Source organism: Pantherophis guttatus, chromosome 1 (assembly GCF_059756535.1).
Source record: "Pantherophis guttatus breed Tessera chromosome 1, ASM5975653v1, whole genome shotgun sequence".
Taxonomy (NCBI): domain Eukaryota; kingdom Metazoa; phylum Chordata; class Lepidosauria; order Squamata; family Colubridae; genus Pantherophis; species Pantherophis guttatus.
This window is the reverse complement of record NC_142063.1, coordinates 20407043-20433800: the sequence shown is the minus strand read 5'-3', so window position 1 is coordinate 20433800 and position 26758 is coordinate 20407043. Positions and strand designations below refer to the sequence as shown.

Sequence of the window (26758 nt, the reverse complement as noted above, 5' to 3'; positions counted from 1 at the left end):
AAATGGAGCTCCAAATGTTTTGGGATTGCATCCAAGGTGCCTATTACTATTGGTACTATTTTTACTTCTTCTTTTTTTTTTTTTTGCTGCATCATTCTGCTTCTATTTGCAGGTTTTTGTACTTTGTAATTTTCTCAAGTTCTTTTCTTTTATTCTTGTGTCTCCAGGTATTGCAACATCCACTCTCCAGACTTTTTTGCCTTTCTTATAAACAGTTATTAAGTCTGGCGTGCTATGTGGCAGATGCTTGTCTGTTTGAATTCTAAAAACTCGGAGTATTTTAGCTTCTTCATTTTCTATTTCTTTGTCTATTTTGCAATCCTACCAGTTCTTGCTTGCAGGCAAATGGTATTTCTTGCATATATTGCAATGCACCATTGTTGCTACTGTTGTTTATAGTCAGTCTGTGTGATTTTATTGCAGCAGCTAACTAGGTGGTCCACTGTTTCTTTAGCTCTTTTACAGAGGTGGCATTTGCTATCTGTTGCTGTCTTCTCCATTCTGGCTTTGTATGCATATATGCTTAAGATTTGGTCTTGTGCAGTCAGAATTAGCTCCTCTGTCTCTTTTGCAGCTTTCCTGCTGTCTTCCATTGCCAGGTCTTATCAACTTCACTTGCTAGAGTTTTTTTCAATGTACTGGCCATGTAATATTTTGCCTTGTCACATCTCCTATGCTTCACTTGGTCTTTCTTATAGGCCAGTTTGATGGTATTTCCTCCACTGAATTTGCACTTTTAAGATCTTCATTGTCATGATTTATTTACTTCAAACCTTGATTTCAGTGTGCTTGATGTCAGCTTGAAGGATGCCCAGGTATTTGTAGTGATTATCTTCATCCATTCTGTTGGTACAAGTGACATATTTGTATATGGTTATTGTTATGTTTGGTTGCACAGTCAGCCAGAGGTTTAGACTAGTTTTGGCATTTTTGGCTGCCCAAAGACCCAAGACAAGCAGATATTGTTTAATAATACTAAAGTATCATCATAGGAGCCCTGGTGGCACAGTGGTTGGAATGCAGTATGTCAGACAAACTCTGCCCAGAGTCTGGAGTTCGATCCTGACCAAGGTTGACTCAACTTTCCATCCTTCCGAGGTCGGTAAAATGAGGACCCAGATTGTTGGGGGCAATATGCCCACTGTCTATCAAATAACTTCAGAGAGTGCTGTAAAGTGCGGTGGAGCAGTATATAAGTCTAAATGCTATTGCTAGTGCTATTGCTATCACAGGATGTAAGCTTTTCTAAGTAAAGTTGCCTTTTGCAACTGACTGATGGTGATTTTGTCAATGCTGATGGTGTATAATAGGTTATTATTAACTGTTCAGAAAAATGTGAAGCCACAGCTGCCAGTCCTTTAGCTGGTGTTAGCCTTCATCTACATGAGTTGTTTTATAGAATCTAGGTCTAGGATGTCATATTGTATCAGTGTAGCATATGCAGATCTAAGCAGTGTGGCTTTTTGTAATCGGCAGATGGAAATTTTGTCAATGAACATATTTTCTAAGTGCCTTCCAAGATTTGTTGGTATGGCAGCCAGTGTTAGCCATTATTTAGTGAATAAATATTAACATAATAATAATTTATTTCCCAGCCATGTGATTATTCCAGGGACTTGGAACATTAGTAACGATTGTAATTTCTCATACTGAGGACAACCTTTGGTTAACTGGTGTTTTAGGGGTTGAAACCAGCAATAGAAATTGCATTTGGAACAATAATAGTGGGATAGGAGTTCAGAACTTCTCAAAAAGTTGTCACTCATTTCAAAGACAGATTATTGCCCAGAGGTGGTAGTACAAAAGAGGAAATTCCACCTGAGGAATCATTAGAGAAGCATTCAAGTAGGAAACTGCCAGAACCCAAACGTATTTTTAAAATTCAAATCTAAGCTACAATGTTGTTTGACTATATCTAAAAAAAAATTAGAGAATTTGGAGAGGGGAGTTCAGAAAAGGACAATGAAAATTAATAAATGTATTAGTGTCCAAAGACTCCCATCTGGTTTTGCTGCAGTAAAATAGCTCAATTGCCTCTCTGGAAATTGTTGCAAAACGACAGGGGATTGGAATCTTGCCCTGTGCGGAAATTTATTTTACTGCTTTGAATATTTATAAGTTGCCTAAGGCCACAAATGGGAGTGGTGTATACATTATTTAAATTAAAGACTTCAGGGCTGGTTTTAAAAGTTACTAATGACATAGAGAGATGAATGGACAAAAATCTTTTGCATAATACTGAAACTCTTTATGGTCTCTCATTGAAACAAATTGGTAACGGCTGTCATACAAGATAAGGATTAAAAGGGCCTTCGAGATCATTTAGTCCAACCCTTTTCCCAATGCAGGAATCCACCATTAAACAACATCCTTCCATCTAGCCTCCACTTTTAGCCACTTCTTAACACAGTCTGTTCCATTGTTGAACAATTCTTACAATTGGAGATTTTTCCTTGATATTGGACTGGATTTTTTTTTTAAAAAAGGCAAAGGCTTCCCTTTCCAGTCATGTCGGACTCTAAGGGACAGGGCTCATCTCTATTTCCTAGCCAAGGGAGCCAGCATTGTCTGAAGATGCTTCTGTGATCATGTGGCCGGCATGCCTATGCCGAAGTGCACGGAATGCTCTTACCTTCAAAGTGGTACCTATCGATCTACTCACATTTTCATGCTTTCAGACTGCTAGGTTGGCAGGAGTTGGAGCAGGAACAGGAGCTTCTCCCATAACATGATACATGGGTTTCAAATTGCCAACCTTTCAGTCAACGTCCAGTGTCTTTATTTATTTATTTATTTATTTTATTAAATTTCTATACCGCCCTTCTCTCGAAGGACTCAGGGCGGTGTACAGCCAGAAATAAAACCATGACAATATAAAAATTAAAAACAATTTAAAACAATTAAATAAATTGGCTGAGAACTCTAATAAAACAACCCATTAAAATAGTAAAATATTATTATTATTTAGGCCAGCCTTGCTTGTTGGAATAATAGTGTTTTTAGGGTGCAACGAAAGGTACGCAGGTCGGGAATCCTACAAATCTCCGGGGTCAGCTCATTCCAGAGGGTAGGAGCCTGCTAGGCCACTGTGCCCCCTATAAGCCACCATACCACTTTCTTGTAATTTAAGCTTATTGTTTCCTCTCCCAATTTCTGGAATGATTTGAAGAATTCTGGCTTTTCTCTGCATGACAACCTTTAAGGTACTTAAAGTCCGCTCCCCTCACAGCCTTCTCTTCTCCAGGCTAAACATACTAAGTGTCTCCAACCATTCCCCATACATTTTTCAGACTCCTTATCATATCTTTAGCTATAGTTTATCAGAGCCTTTCCTAAAGTTGGGCACAAGCTTTAACATCTTTTGATGCATTTTAGGATTGTATTTGCTTTTGTTGTGGGGATATCATACTCTTGGTTCATGCTCAGCTTGTGATCTGTCAGGACAGCTAGATTCTTTTTGTAAGAATAAGGTCCTGTTCATCCTACACTCATGTCTTTGATTTTTGGGAGCCAGTGTAGGACTCTGCATTTATCCAGTTGAAATGCTGATTTTTGGGCATGCCGCGATCCTTCTAGATCTTGATGCTGCCCTTCAAGGTGTTTGTTGTACCTTCTATTGTTGTGTCATCTGCAAATGTGATCTTTTTTACAAGCCCTCGCCCAAGTCATTTGTTCAGGGAAACAAAAGGCACTATTACTTTCCCAGAGTACTGAATCAGCTTGTGAGATTCACTGACACGAGATGTGCTGATTACCTTTAAAAATGGGAAAGACAAATTCATGGGAAAAAGTGTCAGTAGAATCCTTTTATCTGTTTGGAAGCTTCCTGTTTAGAAGCTGTCTACCTCAGAAATGCCTGTTTTAAGAACCCAGAGAGCAAGCCTTGATGGTTTGTTGCTGTTATATTCTTAAGCTTCAGAGCACATGGAAGAACCTTGGAACCCGAGCAACTATCTCATTGTTAAGGAGAATCGATGAATTTGTAAGCTAGTAAGATTTCCCCATGATGCAGTGGTACAGTTCCAAAGACTGTGTTCCTTGGAGCCCAGATTGAGGCTTCCATAATCCATACTATTGAAGATTCAGCTCTAGGATCAACCCCTTACACATACCACCCGGTAGAAGTCATGGACAATTAGCCAGTGGCATGGCTTGCTTTCAGAAGTTGTGAGTGCTCCAACACTGGAGGTTTTAAAGGAGGGATTGGACAACCACTTGTCTGAAATGGTACAGGGCAGTGATGGCTAACCTTTTTGCCATCACGTGGCAGGAGTGGGGGTGGATGGGTGGGTCGCGCGCACATGTGCCCACACCTATAATTCTATGCGCCTCACATGCGCGCACGACACCCCCCCCCCCCACACACACACTGCTCCTGGCACATGATAGCTCTGTGGGCCCGGTAGGCCTGATTTTTGCTCTTCCCCAGGCTCCAAAGCCTTTTTAGGAGCCTGGGGAGGGAGAAAACGGCCTTCCCCACCCCACCCCCCGGAGGCCCTCCAGATGCTGGAAATGGCCCATTTGCCAACTTCCGGTGGACCAGAAGGCCTGAAAATCAGCTGGTCGGCCAGAGCTGAGCTCACGTGCCCACAGGTGGCACACATGCCATAGGTTCGCCATCACAGGTATAAGATCTCCTGCTTGAGCAGAAGACTCTATAGAACAGGGGTCTCCAACCTTGGCAACTTTAAAACCTGTGGACTTCAACTCCCAGAATTCTGGCTGAGGAACTCTGGGAGTTGAAGTCCACAAGTCTTAAAGTTGCCAAGGTTGGAGATCCCTGCTATAGAAGACCTCCAGGGTCCCTTCCAACTCTGTTATCCCTCCAAGTGATCTAATGGATTACTGCTGTGATAGGCTTCTTTGCATATCAATAGTGACCTTCAAGTGGCTGCAACAAGATGGATTTTTCCCCCCCATCAGAGCTTTCTGAAATGTGTATGCATGGTGAAAGGAGCCTGCTGGTTGGGATGAGGGGAGTGACATTTTAAAAATCAGCCCCAGCTAAGGGGATGGACGCCCAGCACACCTGCTCACTTCAGTCCCCTGGCGTAACAGGAAGCAGCCCTTGAAACTGCAGCTTAACGGGCTTCTTGGTTTCGCATGTAACCTGATACGCAAATAGCTTTTCAGTTCCTCAATTTTTATTATCTTTTTTCCCCAGCCTTCTCTTCTGATATCTGAGCTTTTGAGCAATACTTATTTGAATATTTTGCTGTTAGTCCCCGCGCAAAGAAAGATGTGATATCTGTATTCTGGATATTAGTCTTGTTGCCTTTTCATTCCACCTTCTTTTCTCTTTGGACTTGTAAAAATGCATGGAGAGCAATCTCTGGGTTGTTACCGTGTTTCCCTGAAAATAAGACCCTGTGTTATATTTTTTTGAACCCTGAAATAAGCACTTGGCCTTATTGCCATGCGCTCAAAAGCCTGATTGGGCTTATTATCAGGGGATGTCTTATTTTGGGGGAAACAGGGTAGATATGAAACAGAATAGTCAAATTTTGCTGCTTGCTGTCCTGCTTTTTTCTCATTAAAAAAGGCTAACTGCCTTTTATTCACTGGAGGGTTTGGGGTTTTTTTCCCCCCCAGAAAAAACTTGTTTTGTGCTTCTCTCAAAACAGCTGCTATTCTATTAATTAAAATAATTAATTAATTAATTTTTTGATCATTAATTAAAAAATTAATCTTTCCAATTAAAATACCTGCTTGGGCCAATATCTCATTCAGAAATATGAGAAAAGAACTGCTAGCAAAATTGGAGCCATTTCTTTACACTGAAAGCAACAGTCAGTTTGCTGTTCGAATGTTTTGAGCAATGCTGACTTGAGTTACTCTTTTTGGAGAAGCCCAATGAATAATGACATTCTTGAAGAGCAACAGCAGGAAAGCTCCTTCTCCAAGAAGATGTGGATGCAATGGTCAGATTTAAATAATTGCATTTTACACCCTCCACCCCAAATAGTGGGGCTAAAGTATAGGCATTATACTATCTGCTTGCTCCTTCATGCAGTGTGTTCTTACTGTCTCGTGACATGGCTGTGGAAAGAAAAGGCTAATTTGATATATGGTTCCCCCCCTCCATCTTCTTGCATAGAGGCTGTCATTATTTTGCCTTTTATCCTCAGTACTGCAGTAGGGATGTGGTGGCTCAGTGGCTAAGATGCTGAGCTTGTCGATCGAAAGGTCGGTAGTTCAGCAGTTCGAATCCCTAGTGCCGAGTAACGGAGTGAGCTCCCGTTACTTATCCCAGCTTCTGCCAACCTAGCAGTTCGAAAGCACGTAGAAAATGCAAGTAGAGAAATAGGGACCACCTTTGGTGGGAAGGTAACAGTGTTCCGTGCACCGTTGGCATTGAGTCATGCCGGCCACATGACCACAGAGACGTCTTCGGACAACATTGACTCTTCGGCTTTGAAACAGAGATGAGCACCGCCCCCTAGAGTCAGGAACGACTAGCAGATATGTGCAAGGGGAACCTTTATCTTTACTGCTGTGGCATCGTCCTGCTTGCAGTGTTTCTACAGCTAAGCATGTCATTTTTGCTCCAGTGCATTGATGCTGCTCTCTTGGAGTGTTCAGAATTTATTTCTATTTCTTAACAGTTGTCACCAAGACTCTTATTTTCTGTTTTCTCTCCACTAAATTTATTTATTTAAGAAGTTTAATTGCTGCCCATCTCGGATCCAATGATTTTTGGTGGCTTACAACATTAAAAAAACAAACAAACATTGAAAAGCATTAAAACCATCCATTGTAAAAAACACAGCAGATAAAAACATTAACAGATAAAATCATGGACACAAGATGGCAAAGAAAGGAGCCGGACATACCCAGGGGAGTGGGGGGAATGGGACAGGTGGGGTTGAATTTTAGTCAACCACATCCATTATGAAGCTCCCCCATTCCCATTCTCTTTCAAAAAGTCAGAAGGATGGGAACCAAGGGTGGGTTCTAAATTTTTTTACTACCGGTTCTGTGGGCGTGGCTTATTTTGTGGATGTGGCTTGGAGGTCATGTGACTAGGTGGGCGTGGCTAGCTGGTCAGAGTCATTTCTGGAAGGTCCTCGCACTTACGACCCGACTCATTTGTTTGCTTTTAACACTGATCAGCTGTAGGACGGCCCTTTGAAGCCCCGCGGCAAGAGTTTAAACAGTTTTTTTCCCTCTAGTCATCAGCTGGGACTCAGGAGGCAGCAATAGATTGGAGGTGGGACAAAAAAAAAGGTAAGAATAACGTGGGTGGGGGGGAGGGTGGGGCGGGGGAGAACCGATTTGGTGACATCATATCGTCACCGCTACCGGCTCGGCCAAACCGGGAGGAACCCACCACTGATGGGAACCAATCTCACCTCAAAGGGTAAGATGTTTCAGACCGCAGGAGCCACAACAGACAAGGCTCTTCTTTCGGATCCTGCCAGCTGAAACTCCTTGGCTGACAGGATCCGCAGAATGCCTTTTGCTGCCGCTGGTAGGGTGGGCCACTTCCATTGGGGTGAGACTGGCTCTATGCCATGCAGGGTTTAAAGATGGATGACCAAAACCTTGAATTGCATCTGGAAACAGACCGGCAACCAGTGCAGCTGGTGAAGCAATGGTGTAACATGGCCACTCTAGGGACCCTAAGAACTGCACGCGCCGCCACGCTCTGCGCCAGCTGTAGCTTCCAAATGCTCTTCAAGGGTAGCCCCATGTAGAGCGCATGATCATTAAGTACTTTCCATCTGTGGGCAGTTAAAGTATCAAAACACATGCCAGGTGGAGATGAAGGGAGCACATTGAGGACATGTTGGGTTGGGCAAGCCAGATCTAATATGTGCATTGTCTCATGTAAGTGTGTGTTTGTAAAGACATGCATCACAATAGAGGCTCTTTCCTGGAGGATAAGATCTAGTTGATTCTCCGCTGAATGTAATTTAGTTTTATGTATTGTGAAAAGACGTATCCTTCATTTCTCAGCTGTTACTCTGTGAACATTTGTAAACTAATAAAAACTTAAAGGCAGTGGCACTCCTCTCCACCTCACCACCACCACCCTGAAAAATAAGTAGGCCCAGACAAAATTGACAGCTGTATTGAGATTTAACCCAGGCCTTCTTCCCCACCTTCCTCCCACTTTTATTTTATGCTGCTTGGCCCTTAAATAGTCTGTGTACCAAGCAGCCTTGAATGGGCCTCTTCCAAATTCTTGCTATTAGTAGTTTGGGGGACTAAACAAAAGCTTATTTGCTGATCTATTTCAGATTTCTCTACCCCATACCAGGGATTTATGGTCAGCAGAACTGAAAGGAAATCACATATTTCCTTTCAGTTCCGCTTCCATTTTCCTATTACTATTATTTGTTATCAATTTGAATCAATATAGTCCATTGAAGATTATGGGCTGTAATTTACAATGCCGATTTAGTGAGGGTTGATAGGTAGATTTTTTTTTTCTCTTCATGTTCCGAGTCTTGGGTGGAGAGAGAAGGACTATCCATACCAGAGTCATTCAATTGAGTGTCGAGAGGAGCTAGAACTTGGGTCTGCCTGCTCTTAGTCCAGTACCTTGATCTACTAGATCAGGGATCTCCAATGTTGGCAACTTTAAGACTTGTGGACTTCAACTCCCAAAGTTCCTCAGCCAGCTTTTCAGCTCTGGGAGTTGAAGTCCACAAGTCTTAAAGTCGCCAACGTTGGAGACCCCTGTACTAGACTACACTGGCTATCATCCATTTTCATACATGTCATGCATATCATACATACATACATACATGTCATACACATCATACAGGTATCTATGTACACTTTCTCCCTGTAAACATGCACACTTCCTTTATACAGAGGACTTTTCTGATTGTCTTTAATGCCACTTCTTTCCTCTCCAATTGTCTTCCTCCTTTACGAGGTCAGCTTGCCAGGCAATCAAGGGCCGGCATTTGTGTATTTTTCTCCTGATGATCAGTCATGTGTTTTCACGTGTTTGTGGGGTTGTTGTTTTTTTTAAGCAGATATTTATCTATCAGACAGATTTCCTTTTGTTTTGTGAGCACCACTTGTTCATGAAAAGCAACGACTCAAAAAAAGTGGGAAGAGAACGCACAAACATACCCAGAAATGGTTCTTATAAATGACCAAGTTGGAATGAAACCAATTCAGGAACAGGATGAAGCTTTTTTTTTTTTTAACCAGATTGAATGGGTAAATGACCGGTCTCTTTTCTGCTTGTCTTCTGCAGCCTGATAAAACTTAGGAAAGAATTTATTATGTCAGTGTTAAGGATGGAAAATAGTGTTCCTGGGCTACCTACCTTTTCCCTGTGTAGTGGAGGATTGACTGGAAGCAAGGGCCTTTTGTACCCCTTTCTCAGCCCTGGTTTCTTCAGCACCCGTACACATTCTCCCAGTAGGCTGCGGAGTGGGTCAGGAGTGGGATGATCCAGTTGGTCTGGCCAGTCACTGAGTCAAGTTGTTTTGGCCACACCTCCTCTTGCCTCCCTCGCCTCCAGTTTATTCGACTCAGTGGATCTGACTAGACGGTTTTCAAATCTGGCACTTTCCAGATGACTAGGGCAATGGCTCTGTGATTCCCCAAGGGGGCCACACCATATTTCTAGAGTCACAGGCATTTCATGGTACAGTTTAGATTTCAGAATATAGGTAGTCCTAAACATACGACCACAGCTGAGCCCAATTCCTGTTGCTAAGTGAGACATTTTTAAGAGAGTTTTGCTTCATTTTATGACTTTTCTTGCCATAGTTGTTAAATGAATCACAGCAGTTGATAAATTAATACCAAATTTAAGTGAATCTGGCTTTCCCATTGACTTTGCTTATCAGAAGATTGCATAAACTGAACACATGGTTGATCCTGGGACACTGCAACCATAAATATATGCCAGTTGCCAAGCATCCAAATTTTGATCATGCGACCGTGAGGATGCCGCAACAGTCATAAGTGTGAAAAATGGTCATAAGTCACTTTTTTCAGTGCCGTTATAACTTTGAATGGTCACTAAACAAACTGTTGTAATTTCAAGGACTACCTGTAATAATAAATAGTACAGATGATAAAGTAACTTTTTTTTCTAGCTTAGAGAAATTTATGAGGGGAATTGCAGAGATAAATTAGGCTCAGAAGAGGTGCCTGAATACTAAAGGTTGGGAATTCCTGGACTTGGGAATGCCAACTCCCAAATCCCAGGCTAACATGGCCAGAGGAATCTCCTAGAGAAATAATTCCAATCTGATCTCAGATAAACTAATTCTGGAAATATAATGCCTTCTCTTTGGAATGTTTGAGCACCTATATTTTGTTGGAAGGTGTGCAAATCCCAGTTGACTTAGTTCTAATGGGATTTATCATTTAGAGTATCTGCAGGAATTTATGTTAAAGAGTGCTGGGCTGTGAGGCACAATTCTGATTGCTAATGGTTTATTCTTTTAAGCCCTAAATGGACAGTATCAAGAGCCTGACAAATGTAGGCCCTGGTTTGTCTCAGGAAAGTGCAGAGGCTTTCCGTTCATCCCGTTCAGAAGATCTGGATTGATGGGGAAGGGAGATATTTCCATTTTAAATGTTCTAAATGTTTGCATTCAAGTTGTGGAAATCTCACTTCCATAATTTAGTGTGTATTAGTACTCTGCTGTTGTTGATATGTGCTTACCAATGGTGGAAACTTCCCATTTTGCTTGGTACATGACTTTTCTGCTATCTGTTGATTTATTTGCTTAATCAATCTGTTTTATCAGTGCTGTTATTAATTTAGAAACTTATTCTATTTTGGAACTGGTTCAACTATAATATATTTTCACTGTCATTCTCCACATCTCCCAGAATCTTTCCATTGATAGATTCTGGTAAAATTATCTTGTTAAATTTTTCAGACAAGGTGGGTCCTACAGATTGGATCTATCGAAGGCCTGTAATCATGTGCAGTGTCAAAATTTATGTGGGGTGACGTGATGAGGACAAGCTGAGGCCATCCAAGCTCAGCAGCTGGTCCAGCAAGGAACATTCTTGCTGATTGAAGGCTATTAATAGTTGGGAATTGAGAACAGTGGGGCACACATGTTTTACACATCAGGGGCAGAGCTGTTCCTGCATGCAAAGGGAATTGTTGCACCAAAGGATCTATATGATATACCGATGACAAAGCAGTTGCTCGCTCAGCTTACGCAAAGGAAAAGTGTGCTCCAATTTAGTTGGTGCATAATGGAACACATGTTTTTCTGGCTAGCAGGTGGTCCGGGTTTTTTTTTCTTTCTCAATTTCACATTCCGTTTGAAAACTATTAAAGATGCAAGCGAACTTTTTGTTTTGTTTGTGCTCCGTTCCTGCAGTGATGCAAAATTCCAACACTCTTAATGTAAGCAGATGGAATTAATCCGTGGGGTAGTAAAACAGATTGTGTTTATTTCTTTAGCTGTATGACATTGCCTCCCATGTATTCAGTTCAGCTTAAAATTCCAAGTTTTTCATTGCTCGCGCACGCAGAAGCAAACGAGACATGCCTTCTTTTTATTTGTCCTTCCTATGTTGTGAGTTTTCCAGAAAATTTTGAATTGGGAAGAAAATGCTTAAAAACTTTAAATCTGGCTTCCACATCTTGTCTTCCTCATCATGTTCACATCTCACATTTTCCCCAGCTGTTTAATATTTAGCATTTTAGATAATTAGGGAGAAGGCAGGATTATAAATGAGACCTTTGGAAAATATAGACCAGGAATGCAAAAAGTGGGGAGTGAAAGTTTTGTAGACCCACCACTTTCCCTTTTATGGCTCCCAACCCCCATCCAAAGTGGAGAAGCAATAATTTGGGTTTTGATTCGTTTTGGTTTGCAATTTTTAGGAACTAGTGATGGGATTAAGAGACAGAGGATAGAGATGATCTCATTGAGCTCATTCAGATCTTACATATCTACATTTCCTTCCAATTGACCTTGGTGAATTTTTGCTGGGACTTTAAGAAATTATCTGTACATGACATGAGTTCAGAGGAAATGTGCATAAATCTGCATACAAATGAAAACTTTTTTTACGGTTGGTTGCTGAAAAGGCATTTTCCTGCTCATGTTTTAGAGAAGGTTGGTTTGTTCCAAGATGTGCTACCATAAGTTATTTTGCATGTCCTGATTTTTAAAGGGACATGGGTATTGAGTATTATTATGGTATACCAAAGGAATTGCAAACTTTTCTTTACTGAAGGCCAAAACGAATGTTTAAATAATTTTTAAAAAATGAAAGTATTGCTATTTCAGTCATATCATCCTAGGTGATTACTGAAGTCTTGCATGATTCTCATGCAATCTCAATTTCAACATTGAAATTTTGTGAGAATTGGCAATCCCATAAAGCATTTCAACATATTAAAAAAAAACTTTGATTTCGGCATGTCATAGATGCCATCTAGGAATGTTGCAAGTATCTTATTGCCTACAAGACAATCACATTGTCGCCTTCTTCCATAGTAAATAAAAGAGAAGAAATATTCATGGACACAATATTGTTTATTCCAAAACCTTTGCAGCTCTTTCCATTTCTTAACTTAAAAGCTTGACTTAGACTGGCATTTCCATTAATTTGCAATAGTTTTGATCAAACAATTAAAAAAAACTACTCTGTAATTAATTGGCCAAGTGGGGGAAGGGTGCCTTTTATTTGTTGGAATGTCTAACTTTTAAAATATATGTGGCCTCATGGGTAATCTCTGCTCACAGAATTAGGTAAGCAAGAAATCCAGAATGGACCAAACGGCAGGCACAATAGGAGTTTATTCTGTCGCTTGGCTGTCCCTTGAAAGAAAGCAGATTTTTCTTTGCCAGTTGGTAGGAGGAGGAGGAGGTCCTAGAAAGCAGATGAGACGGTGGTTAGAAAATTAGCTGGGTGCCTCGTGCGTGTTTGTCTGCTGTTATCCTGGTGACTCCATTGCTCATGCCGTTGCAAATTGCTGATCTTGCAGTTTGTAATAGCTGCAGAATGTCTCATTAGAAAAAGGAGTTGAGTAGGAGTTGAGGCTTAGCTAAATTGCTGCAACCTCTGAACCAAGCCAGGGAGTTTAGGCTTTATTTTAAAAAAAAAAAAAACCCTCTGTCCCTCTGTACATGCACACAAAAACCTAGAAACTTAACAGGGTTATTATCCATAAAGAATAATTTTAAGAAGAATCAGATCTGTGATTAGTTTACATTCCCACAGCATTGTAACAACTGCTTTTAACCACAGATTTACCCTTGGGTGCCCTGTTTATGTGCTAGCTTCAATAGGCTAGTTGTGTACATAATACAAGAAATGTTGGAGAAGTTGGAGAAAAGTGTCTGAAGCAATTTTATTTTTGTCTCCTGATTTGTTTTCTTTATTTTCTCCCTCCCTCCCTCTCTCTCTCTCTCTGCAGTTATATGAACTTGATGGAGATCCGAAAAGGAAAGAATTCCTCGATGACCTCTTCAGTTTTATGCAGAAACGAGGTGAGCTTCCTTTCCTAACTATGGCGCATGCTACAGATGATCTTTTAGGGCTCTTGCCAAGTTCAGAGGCAGAGAGAAGAGGAGCGGGGCAGATTCCCACCAGTCCATAATTGAATGATTCTTCCAGAATTGAGGAAGGAAAGTAGCTTTGCATGTAGAAGGCTCCCCGAATCCCAGATTCCCAGTTTTCAAAGATCAGATATAAGAGATGGGAATGGCCTCCATTTTCTTGATGCTGCTAGTTAAAATACTTGGATTAAAAGAACAGTAAATTGACCACAGATGGATAGATGAACAAATTTGTGCTTGATACTTGACCCAGTCTCCTCTGAACCATGGTGAGTAACTGATGAGTAAGCCAGGACCAGATTATTGAGAAAACCAAGGTGGGGCCCAGTTATTCCAGGAGCAGCCCTGTTGGCTGGCATCTTTAACGTATATGTAATGGCTGGTAAACGTAGAGGGATTTTGTATTTTTATTTCATTTTTTTGGGTTTCTGCGGCTCAGTTACAATCAGAGTTGCTATGGGTACAATAGGAAATGCTTAGTGCAGAGTTCCCCAACATTTCTGGCTTTGGGTACCAGGTTGGGGAGGATGTTTGCACAAGTGGCTGACAAATGTGCACAGCTCCATTTGCACAAGCGGCATTACACACACGCTCACCGGCTGTTTCCACAGCCCAGTTGCAAACCCCTTATGGCCCACAGGTAGGGGACCCCTGGTTTAGCATTCCTTTTGCCCCTGTTTCTCCCTTTTCTTAGGCCTGCAAGGGAGTGGGGGGGCAGGTATAATCAGTGAGGAAAAAAAAAATCAAAATTTAGATGGTGTGACTAGAAAAAGGCCAGTTTTGCACTTTGGCTTACTTGCATTTTCTAGGTGCATAAAGCAAACCTGATTTAAATGGCCTAGCTTAGTTGTCTGAATGGCCCCTCTCTTGCATATGTGCAGACAGTGGTCTTTTTCTTTATCAATACAGTGAGACTATATTAATGATCATACTCATCTGGTGAGGAATTATGGGATTTTTAGAAACAAACTGCTCAGAAATGTAGAGAATCGTTACCACACGGATCCTGGGATTTTTGCCGTTGGCAGGAAGAATGTCTGGGCCACTAATTTAAAACTATCCGTAGATGAATAGTTGTATAAATAAAGACTTGCATTCTGTGCAAATTCTATAATTACATTCTGTAATTACTCTGGTGTCCCAGTCAGTTACGTTCCACTTAAATTTCAAGCCAAAATCTGGATTTTTTACCATGAAACAAATTTTGTCTGTCAATTTTGTTATTTTCTGAAATGAAAATAATGCAGCTTCATCATACCATCTAATTACCAATTTATTGTTTTGGAAGAATTCAAAGAGCTCCTCAAATTAGTGAACAGAGAAGAAAGTACACTCAAGTGTGAGGTTCTGTTGGTGGAAACAATTAAGATAACAGTATTCCCTCATTCTACATTTTTTACAGATTTGATTTTATAGATTTTTATAGATTTAAAAGCAGCTATTACTGTTGTTTCTTCCCAATAGCAATTTTCAAAACTGGGAAGCATTAAGTTCTTGAAACCACTAGATGTACACATAGCTTCAGAAGGTTCTTCACACGGCATCCTACATATAACTGCTAAATGGTGCACTTGGAGAACTTTTGGAAAGGAACAAGGAATGAACATTGTGAAAGCCTTTGGAAAGTAGGCATTTTGATTCAAACAGCAAATAAGACTTTTTTTTTTTTAATTGAAGGGCGAGATTGCCAGGTGGTAATCTAAGATGTTTTGGAGAGCAGCAAGTTGGAGAATGTTTCCTTTGAAAGATTGCAGAAATAATGAGCAAGTTTTCATGACCAGAAATAATGAGCCGTTTTCGGGCTTCATGTTAAAGGAAGGAGACGATTGGAGATGGCAGGGCCAGTGGAAGGAATCCTCGTCTGCAGCTTGTTACAGTCTTTGGGATAAGGGATACAGGAAGCATTTTGCAGACTTAATTAAATTAGGTTTGGGCCTAATCTTAAAAAGGTCTCTGGTTGCAGCAAGGCATGCTAGAAGACATAATGGTCCCTCTGCCTTTGAAAATATAAATGCCAGCAATGGCTTGCAGCTGGCTCCAGCACTAATTGGAAGATGGGGGCCCCTTGGGCATGTGAGACAGAGGGGATACAGAAGTTGAGAGAGAGAGAGGGAGGCAGACAGACAGACAGACACAGGGGCTCTTTGCTCACAGATCTGGAAAACTGAATTTTAAATGTTAATGCTAAGTATAGTTCTGATTTCCCCCCCCCCCAAGTTAAATATAAATAGACATACCTAGATAGTTGGAGGGAAAATTGGCTCTCAGTTGAATGCCAATGGTAAAGGAAGTCCCATTATTGGAATGCAAGAATATTCTCTAGCGCCGTGATGGTGGCACGCTGAGCCCTCTCTGCTGGCATGTGCGCCGTCGCCCCAGGTCAGATCTCCGTGGCGTTTCTTTCGTGAGCTTCTGTTTCCCTACAAATGACGAAACAGAAGTTCACAAAAGAAAAAGAACTTACTTCTTGCCGTGCTGCCGGTGTTGGGATGCCCCGCCTCCCGCCAGTCTTCGGGTCCCTGCTGCGCACACGTGCATGCATGCACATGTCTGTGTATACGCATATCCGTACATGCGCGTGTGCACCTTTCCATTTGGGCATGCATGCACAGTTTGGGCACTTGGTGTTTAAAAGGTTCACCATCACTGCTCTCGCGTGATGCCCTGCAGCTGTGCTAGATCCCAGAATTGCTAGACAGTAGAGCCCAAAGACTTCGTTTGCAGGGGATAATGGGAGTTGAAAAACACCTTGTTGTAGTTCACTATTGTAAGGGTGTGCCTGAAGCAAACCTGGGGGTTTCACTGGGTTTCCCTTCCTTGTTTCATCACCATTGCTTAGTTGTTGTCATGAGTACAGCCTACATGCGTATTCCAATTACCGAAACCTGTTATTATTCTTATTAGTGTTAAGAACATGTAAAGTGATAGGACTCCTTAAACTTGTTTGCCTTTGAACCCGATGGGACTCGAGAGAATTGGGTCAAGAGCAGAGAAGGCAGTGGAAGAAGAGAGAACGTGACTGGGCTGAACAGCTGTTGGAACTGAGCATCTTTAAAGCAAAATTACTTCCCCATCTTCCGTTAGAAAGTACTTTAATGGTCCATTGCAAAAGATGGCCTTTTAGAGAGAGTCTCCATTGGGCTGCATCAGTGGTGAAATGTAAAATTTGTTACTACCGATTCTGTGGGCGTGGCTTGGTGGGGTGTAATGTGACTGGGTGGGCGTGGCCAAGTTTTTTTAAAAAAACTTTTAAAAGCATTTTTCCTACAACCTCTTCGGCCGAAGAGGTTGCAGGAAAAAATGCTTTTAAAAGGCTCTGACGATCCCAGCTGAGCCACGCAATCATCAGAGGCTATTTTTTTTTAACTTTTAAAAGCATTTTTTCGGCCGAAGAGGTTGTAGAAAAAATGCTTTTAAAAGAAAAAAAAAACCCCTCTGATGATCGCGCGGCTCAGCTGGGCGTGGGGAGGGGGCAGGGATTTTTGCTACCGGTTCTCCAAACCACCCGCCGCCATCGCTACCAGATTGGGCGATCCGGTCTGAACCGGGAGCATTTCACCCCTGGGCTGCATTCAGATATTATGCTAAATTAGGACGGTTCTTTCTGTTGCTGCCAAAGGCCTCATTCTTTAGAATTGGCTTCATAGAAAATCTTACGTGCTAAGAGCTGACATTGCCTTGATGGCACATGATCATTTTAGAATTACAGGGTCATAATAGAACTATATGTGGAAAGGGAAATCTTAAGATATTTCACTTCTATTGGTGGGATCAAGTAAATAGCATACCTATTTCATTTTTTTTAAAAATCTTTTTATTGTGTTACTATTACTCAGTAATAGGGATGTGGTGGCTCAGTGGCTAAGACGCTGAGCTTGTCGATCGAAAGGTCGGCAGTTCAGCAGTTTGAATCCCTAGTGCCGCATAATGGGGTGAGCTCCCGTTACTTGTCCCAGCTTCTGCCAACCTAGCAGTTCGAAAGCATGTAAAAAAAATGCAAGTAGAAAAATAGGGACCACCTTTGGTGGGAAGGGAACAGCATTCCGTGCGCCTTTGGCATTTGGTCATTCCGGCCACATGACCACGGAGACGTCTTTGGACAGCGCTGGCTCTTTGGCTTTGAAACGGAGATGAGCACCGCCCCCTAGAGTCCGGAACAACTAGCACATATGTGTGTGAGGAACCTTTATCTTAACTTATTACTCAGTACTGTAATTTGCCCCTACTATTTAATAGTGTAATCCTTGACTGTTGTATAGAGGTTGGGGGGAAAAAAAGGCTCTGGACCATCTGTTATTAACCTACTGACCAGGGTTATTGAACAAGCCATAGTAGCTTCCTTTGCATAACCTAGGCCATTATAAGCCACAATTGGTAGGTTTGCAGAGAACACCTTATGCCAAAGCACAGCGTATAATCCCAGTAGAAAAAAAAAGCCCCTGAATATTATCTCTGATAGATCCTAGATGAGCTGATCAAGAAAATGCAGCTGGTAATGCCAGGAAGAGGATTCTCAAGTCTGTAGATAAAGATGGAGGGGAGGGGAAAGATTTGCCCTAAGTCAAGGAATCTGGTTGGGTTGGGTTTGGGGGGGGAAGCAGATGGCCTTGGCCAGCCCAGGGAAAGCGGGGCGGAGGGGGGGGTGTTCTTTGTGTGGAATGTAAGAAGTCACAAAAGGGGGTGGGAAAGCAGGGAAAGGAAATTGCAGGGATGTTTTTTGGAGGCTTAATATCCTTTGAGGGGCTTGCCCACCCAGCACCAGGCCATCTAAGCAAACAATGGTGAGGTAGCTTAGTATGTTCCTGGGCTGTGTTTAATGGGGAAAGGGAGGGGCACACCGGGGGTAGGGGGTGGGGTGGGGGGGAACACACAGAATGGCTGCATGAACAATTGTCAACATGTTTTTGAAGCAGGAAAGGAGCCCTAAGCTAAATGGCTGGAATTCCTGGAGGATATAGCTGTGAGGCAGTTTTAACTCCTGCAGGAGAAGGGGGGGGGGATGGCGGCGAGGATGCCAGGGGCACCCAATGCTCTGATTTACCCAAGAGCAAAAGCTCCAGTGTGTCAGCTTGGAGGCCACAAGTACCTGCAACTCTGGGCATTCTGTGTCCCAACGCTTTCCACATCCCAAAGGGTTTTCATCCATGCAATTTGCAACTTCCATCATAGAGATTTGATGTATAAGTGGGACAGAATAAATAAATTGCATTTATTCAGTTGATTTCCCCGCTTCCCTATCCAAACCATTTCTAGGTGAAGGCATCAAATGGAATTGAGCAGGGGATTGGGGGTACTAGGTATAAGCTGGTTTCACAAGCCATAAGATTGGTATTGTCATAAGTACGAATGCAACCATTGCATTTGATATATTACAGTTCATGGCACAGTATGATGTATGAGCCATCTACTAAGGATTGTTTGACAAATAGGGGTCAAAACAAGAAGTAACAATTAGCACAGTGCTAAGCCTTGGGCCACCTTTCTTCCTCATAGCATCGTCTGGATGCACCAGACCCCTATTTCCATTTCCTTTGGGGCGGGGGGGGGGGGTATGGAGATTTCATTCATTTATTTTTAATGTTATCTATATCCAACTTTAGGGTTGCGGTGGCTCAATGGCTATGACGCTGAGCTTGCCGATCAAAATGTCGGCAGTTCAGCGGTTCGAATCCTTAGTGCCGCGTAACAGGATGAGCTCCCGTTACTTGTCCCAGCTTCTGCCAACCTAGCAGTTCGAAAGCATGTAAAAATGCAAGTAGAAAAATAGGGACCACCTTTTTTTTTAAAAAAAAAAATTGATTTATATGCCACCCTTTTCCGGAGACTCAGGGCGGCTTACAATGAGTTAAGCAATAGCCTTCATACTTTTGTATATTTTATACAAAGTCAGCTTATTGCCCCTACAATCTGGGTCCTCATTTTACCTACCTTAGAAAGGATGGAAGGCTGAGTCAACCTTGAGCCTGGTGAGATTTGAACTTGCAATAATTGCAGGCAGCTGATGTTAATAACAGTGCTTTAGTCTGCTGTGTCACAGGGCCCTTTGGTGGGAAGGTAACAGCATTCCGTGCGCCTTTGGCATTTAGTCATGCTGGCCACATGACCATGGGCCCGCAACTTGGGAGTCCTCCTGGATTCACGGTTGTCTCTGGAAGACCATGTGACGACCATGACCAGGGGGACATTTGCCCAGGTTCACCTTGTGCGACAGTTGCGCCCTTACTTGGACCAAGATGCCCTACGCACCGTTACTCATGTGCTGGTCACCTCCCGTCTTGACTACTGCAACACTCTCTACCTAGGGCTGCCCTTGAAGACCACTCGAAGGCTTCAGCTGGTGCAGAATGCGGCCGTGCGGGTTTTGATGGGAGCGTCCCGACACTCCTATGTTACACCCCTCCTGCGTGGCTTGCATTGGTTACTGGTTGCCCTTCGGGTGAGGTTCAAGGTGCTGGTTATCACCTATAAAGCCCTTCATGGCGTAGGCCTGGGATACCTGTCGGACCCCCTGCAGCCAGCGACAATCCCCAATCGCCTGGTGCGTTCCCACAGACAGGGCTTCCTCAGGGTGTCATAGGCCAGACAGTGTCGGCTGGTGACCCCTAGGGGAAGAGCTTTCTCCGTGGGTGCACCCACCCTCTGGAACCAACTTCCATTGGAGCTCCGGATGGCCCCTGACCTTCTTTCGTTCCACCGCGAGTTGAAGACCTGGTTGTTCCGTAGCCTGGACTGATGGGGGGTGGGGTTTAATGAATTTTAAACTGTTTTAAACTGGGTTTTAACTTTATATCGTTTTAATAAGGAATTATGCATTTTACTGTTGTGAGCTGCCCTGAGTCCTCGGAGATAGGGCGGCATATAAATTGCATAAAATAAATAAATAAATAAATGGAGACGTCTTCGGACAGCGCTGGCTCTTTGGCTTTGAAACGGAGATGAGCACTGCCCCCTAGAGTTGGGAATGACTAGCACATATCTGCGAGGGGAACCTTTACCTTTATATCCAACTTTTATTATTTTTATAAATAACTCAAGGCAGCAAACATACATAATACCCCTTTCTTCCTCCTATTTTCCCCATAATAACAAACCTGTGAGGTGATTTGGGCTGAGAGAGAGTGACTGGCCCAAAGTTACCCAGCCAACTTTCATCTCTTAAGACAGGAGTAGAACCAGGGGTGAAATCCAGCAGGTTCTAACAGGCTTTGGAGAGGAAATTTTGAGCAGTTCAGAGAACCAGTAGCAGAAATTTTGAGTAGTTTGGAGAACTGGCAAATACCACCTCTGGCTGGCCGAAAAGTGGGGTAGGAATGGGGATTTTGCAGTATCCTTCCCCTGCCATACCCACCAAGCCACACTACACCCACCAAGCTACACCCACAGAACCGGTAGTAAAAAAAATTGGATTTCACCACTGAGTAGAACTCACAGTATCCTGATTTCTGGCCTGGTGCCTTAACCACTATATTAACCAACATAGTGGGAAATTACCGAAATGAGAGAATCCTGGCTCACTGAACTACTAAGCAACCTCAAAGTTGCTTCCTCGAAACAACCCCAATGACCAAAAAAAGTTTTTTTTTACAAATAGCAGCACTGATGCCAGAAAAAAAATTCCACCAGCTATTGCCCAGGGTCACAAAAATACACTAAATTAAAATAAAATTGCCCAGAGTGCCTGCCAGCCATATACATTTTACTAATAAATTCACTGAATAAGACTTAATAGTTTGGTTGACTCCATTTACTTATTGTGGGAAAGGCCATCCTATTAAGACACATTTTAGACGCTTAAATGTAGCATGCCCTATGAAAATAGCAAATCGAGCTTTATTAATCTGGTTTTTAGTACATTGGGTGAAGCCAGCCATTGTATTAAGCTATGATTTCATCCTGCTTTAATTAATGAATTATAATTGTTTGGGTTGGTGCAATACACCAAGCCCAAACCAGCGCTTCCTGTGTTGCAGAAACCCAGGCTACATAGCATAATATTAGAACCCGGTACTGAAAAGTTACATCCATGAAGTTTTAACATTGGGACTTACATTTGTGACTATCTTCATTTTTGTGCACGAAAGCAACTTATAACATAGTTACCTGCACAAGCAGCTCAGTTTAGTGAGTTCTATGGAGCATGTTCCTTTTTCAGTGAAATTTTGCTTTTTTTTTTTCCTGCCTACAATATAAGCACGTACAGCCAGCTCAGCAATCAGCAAAAATGAATGTATGTGGTGGTAGCAGCATACAGGACAAGCATAAAACCAGTTGGGGGAGTTTTCTAAAAAGCTGATGCGTGTGGGGTGGGGGGTGGTATTGACTCTCAAAGCAACTCTCTCATTTTGGGTGCCTTTTGCAAATGTGAGGCTTGTTAGATGCTTTTTTCCATGGTGAGGGGGCAGTGGCCGGATTTCTGTCTGCTGTGTGTTTCCCAGCATGGAGGGGGAGCCCTGCTGCCAATCCCATTCTGCAGACTGAAATAGGAAGGAAATTCCTTCACTCAGAAATACCTCCTAGGATTTGAGCCCCAGCTGCCCTGGCTCAAATAGATTTTACTCCCGGAAAATGTGCCATGCCTTCCTGCAGTAAAACTATGCTGCACAATAAGGTGCTTTTCTCTCCCTCCACTTTTTTTTTTTTTCACCCTGTTCAAAATTGTTCCTTTTTTGTTTTAAGGAAGCAATAAATCGATAAAAGGAGAAATCAATTAAAAGGGAAAGAGATGGGAATGAGAAGCAAACAAAATTTCTGAAAAGCCACTTCTTGCTTTGCCTGTTCTGGATCTTTGCTGGGTCTTCTCCTCTCTGCTGTCCATGAAGCAGCACTCTCCCTGCTTCCCTCCCCGAATAATCAGAAAGCTTAGCCTTAGGAGGTCAGGTCATTATGTCCCCAAACTGCTCTGCCTGTACTTTTGGGATAGCCTGTCAGATCCATGTAGTTCATCCCTAAAACGCTTGAAATCCTGAACATTTCAAGATATACACCGCAATCCTGTTGATGTGGTCTTTAAAAAAAATGCAGGGATTTTTGCTACCGGTTCTCTGAACCACCTGCCTCCATCGTTATCAGATCAGGTGATCCGGTCCGAACCGGGAGCATTTCACCCCTGGTTGAAACCATCCCAGTGCAGGCTGGAATAGATATATGTTTAACATCTTATAGGCTAGGACTGACTCATTTCGCACAGCAAAGGTTTCCAGAAATATAGAGGGATTGCACCCAAAAAATATTGTCACATCCTTTCCATTTTCCACACCCTTCAATGGTTTAGAAGAGAGCATGGTTAATCCTAAAGATCCAGCCCACTTTTACGCAGGTAGTCCACAATGTACAACCACAATTGGGACCAGAATTTCCATTGTATTTGTGCCCGATTTTATTATCTTTTTTTGTCATGGCTGTTAAGCGTATCACTTCAGTTAAGTGAATCATGCAGTCATTAAACGAATCTGGCTTCCTCCATTGACTTTGGTTGTAGGAAGCGGCTGGGAAGGTCGCAAATGGCGATCACAAGACCCTGAGACGCTGAAGCCTTCATAAATACATGCCGGTTGTCAAGCACCTGAAGGCTAGCTGGAGAATTCTGGGAGTCTAAGGTTGAGAAACATTTGGTCTTAGACATCAAGGCCTTATGCTTCAGAGCAGGGGTGTCACACTGGATTTCTTTGAGGGCCAGATCAGCATTGTAGTTCTCCTCTGTGGGCCGGCTGGCCCGGGGGAGGTGCTGGTGGTGTAGGAGATGGGACGGATGCGCCTTGAAGCACCCTGCTGGCCAAAGTGCCGCCCCCCGTGCCCCATTTTCTGCCTGGACGGCCTCCTGCAGCACTTTGACGGCCAAAACAGGGCATGGGGGACCTGTTTCAGCCGGCAGATTGGTGCAGGAGGCCGTCCACGCCAAAAACAGGGTGTGGGGGCGCATGCACCCCCCTGCGCCCCATTTTGGTTGCCAGAGGCACTGTGGGCCAGTTCTTTGCTATTTCCAGGCTGGCCCCGTAGGCCAGATTTAAGCACTCCACGGGCTGGATCCAGCCCGCAGGCCTTGAGTTTGACACCCCTGCTTCAGAGGAATTTAAAAATCTCAGCCATTAAAACTCGGCCCCTAACCAGATCTGGCCCCATTCAGTTGGTGTACTGCGCAAAAGATTGCTTGCTGCTGAGCTGGACTAGGGTTTATGTCAGGCCACTGACTAATTGGATAGAAAATCTCTCAAAGACACCAAAAAAACCCATCTGGATCCATGGAAAGTGAGCTCTTCCTATTCTGCACAGACAGCCTGTAATCCAGAAGTGATTGGATAGGAATTTGTCCATAAAAATGGGGTTAACTCAACTATAAAAGGTTACCTAAAGGTTCAGCTTGTAGTTTTCCCCATTACTCTACAACCATATATTTTTTTAAAAAAAGTATTTTCATGCATGCTTGCAATCATGGATAAGGTGAAGGGAGAAGAAGGGTTTGAGTAATATCAAGGTTTCTTGGCAAGGCTTCAAAGCCTCCCCAGGCGAATGCTGGTCCTTAAATTTAAGGCATGAAACAAGTTTTGTAACTTGCATAATTTCACAGATCTGCAAAGTTCACCTGTTCCTGTTTGTTGCTCAATGTGGGTTCCTTGATATTATATATATATTTATATTTATATTTATTTATTTATTATTGTTGCTTAAATAAATGCACACTAAGCAAAAAGATTCTGCTGATAAATGCATGGAACTTCGTAGAGAACATGCCTAGCCAAATTTCAAGAAAAATCCCAAACAGGGAGATAGTGGAAGTTCCTGTTTCCTACTGAGCGGCTGCTTTAAATGAAACAGCCTTCAAAATTGTGGTAAGGCCAGCCAGGTGTCGCAGATGTCCCCAGGTGCTGCAGAAAAGAAAGTGGCATTTTCTCTGGTATGGGCAGTCAGAACTGTGGTTTTATTTTAGAAAAGAGTATTAATAACGTGTGAATAGCTCCACTGCTATAGTTTGCAAAATTGCAAGCAAAGTACAGGCTGCTAGAAAGTACATCCTTTCTCCATAATCATTCCTCCCTCATTCCACCCCCCCTTCATTTTTAGTATGTATTTCTTTGCATTCCAAGACAAGACTGTATTATAAATACTTGGGTGTCTCCAAGTATAAATACTTGAGGCTACTGGCCTGTACTGGGATTGGAGCAGGGGTGGGTTCTACTTACCTTTACTACCAGTTCGCAACGGGATCGCTTCTGCGCATGCGCAGATTGCTTCTGATGATGTCAAGGTCAGTGGGAGGAGCCTCCTGACGGTTTTACTACCAGTTCTGTAGAACCTGTCCGAACCGGGGGCAACCCAGCACTGGATTGGAGGCCAAGTGAGTGGAGCAGAGGGAGAATCTGTGAAGGGTTAGCTGTCCTGTCTGACACGGTTTCTAAGCAACATGCATGAGGAGAAGTAAATCTTATTAAAAGTATCTAGAGGACTTTCAGGACATGGTGTTCACCATCACAGGGCTTCTAAATTATCTCCAGGATATAAGACTGAAACCTGCGCCATCAGTTGTGGCAATTTTGCCCGGCGGTTCAACACCAATACCAGTTTTAACCTCAGCGAACTGAAGAGGGCTACTTCTGAATCGCCTTCCGGAGAAAAAAAAATTGAATTTTACCTCTGCCACAAGTTGCCTTGGTAGCCTTTCATTAATGTGGGGGGGTTTTTTTGTTTGTTTGTTTCCCTAAGCATAATAATGGTTTTCCTTTCAGAGTTATTTTCTGTGTTCTTCCAACTTAAAAGAACTGCATATGATGTACTTCATAGAAGCAGAAACGGTACACAAATATTGTTATCATGAGAAAACTATTTAGCAAATAAAAATCTGGATCCTGGTTGATGTCGGAAGTCAGCATCCTAGTGATCGTTGCTTTGCCCAACACTTTTTGCTCCTTTCCACTTTTTCCCCCCAACAATAGGGACCCCTGTGAACCGAATCCCAATCATGGCCAAGCAGGTGCTGGATCTTTATATGCTCTACGTTCTGGTGACCGAGAAGGGAGGCTTGGTGGAAGTGATCAACAAGAAGCTGTGGAGGGAGATCACCAAGGGTCTGAACTTGCCCACCTCCATCACCAGTGCCGCCTTCACACTGCGTACCCAGTAAGTCACAGGAGGTGCCTTCCCCAACCTGATTTCAGGGTGGGCCAAGCAAGGCATTTGAGGAGGGAAAGAGGAAGAATTTGTTTTAGTGGAAAAATGACTGTCATGCATGAAGACTATACAAGAATAAATGGAGGACTCTCTCCCAGTCCAGTAAGAAAAAGATTCTAATAAAGGAGAATATTCGTAGCTCAGGATTGAAATGAGGGGTCCTTGGTGCTCTCATTGCCCAAACTAGGTAACATCATCAGTACTTTGATGGGTAATGAAACATCTGCAAGAAAACAACCAAGCTCAGAGAGTACCAAGGACCCCCTCAAGAAACAGATTACTTTTTGTTACCCTCTGCAACTGACCTGCAGGAAATTCCCCAGACTGGGGAACAACCATACTGATTTGAGGTAATTGGAGTTGTATACAGTATGTATGGATAGCATCAGGCTGAAAAGGCTTGCATATCAAATGCAGCCTGCAGAGAAGGCCGGCTATTTTGCCCCCAGAATTTTAATTTATAGAAAAGTGATCAGTTCCAGTACATTAAAAGGATAAATGTGTCCTGATAACCATTATCTATTTTATGTAGAATCAGAAAATAAGAGCCTTCCACCTTGTTCCACCCTTCCTCTCTTTCTCTCTGACTTCTTTCAGTTCCCTTCCCCCATCTTTTCATCCACCCTAATCAACACTAAAGTTAATTACTCTGGAATTCAGAAAACCAGGTGGCGGAAGGGGATTGGGGATTGAGGATGGGGGGAGGAGTAGAAGGAGAGCTATTAACTTTTTAAAAGCCGGGAGCCTTTAAGAGAATGCCACCAGCATTTTTTCACCACTAGTGCAGATCTTGGAAATGGAAGTGTCTGGATTTTGCAGCATATTATCCTGAGCAGGGAATATTGATCTGAAATATTTATTTGAAACATCTTTCCTCTCCTCCTCAATTTAGTAGGCTCCAAGAAAAGTTTCCAGAACAAGGAATCAGACACAACTGATGTCCTTGACATTGGATTGTTTGTTTGTTTATATCCCACCTTTATTATTTTTAAAAATAACTCCAGGTGGTGAACACACACAATGTTCCTTCCTCCTCCTCCTATTTTCCCTATAACAACAAGCCTGCTAGGTGAATTGAGCTG

General features: G+C 42.7%; 1 protein-coding gene across 2 annotated transcripts in view; it reads left to right on the top strand.

The window, feature by feature from the left end:
• Positions 1-26758, top strand: part of ARID3A (AT-rich interaction domain 3A) — a 74271-nt gene that overhangs the window by 39489 nt on the left and 8024 nt on the right. For both annotated transcript variants that reach the window (XM_034437658.3, XM_034437659.3), the window contains exons 4-5: positions 13373-13445; positions 25442-25625. In XM_034437658.3, the coding sequence (XP_034293549.1) occupies positions 13373-13445; positions 25442-25625 (257 nt within the window). The remainder of the gene's footprint in view (positions 1-13372; positions 13446-25441; positions 25626-26758) is intronic.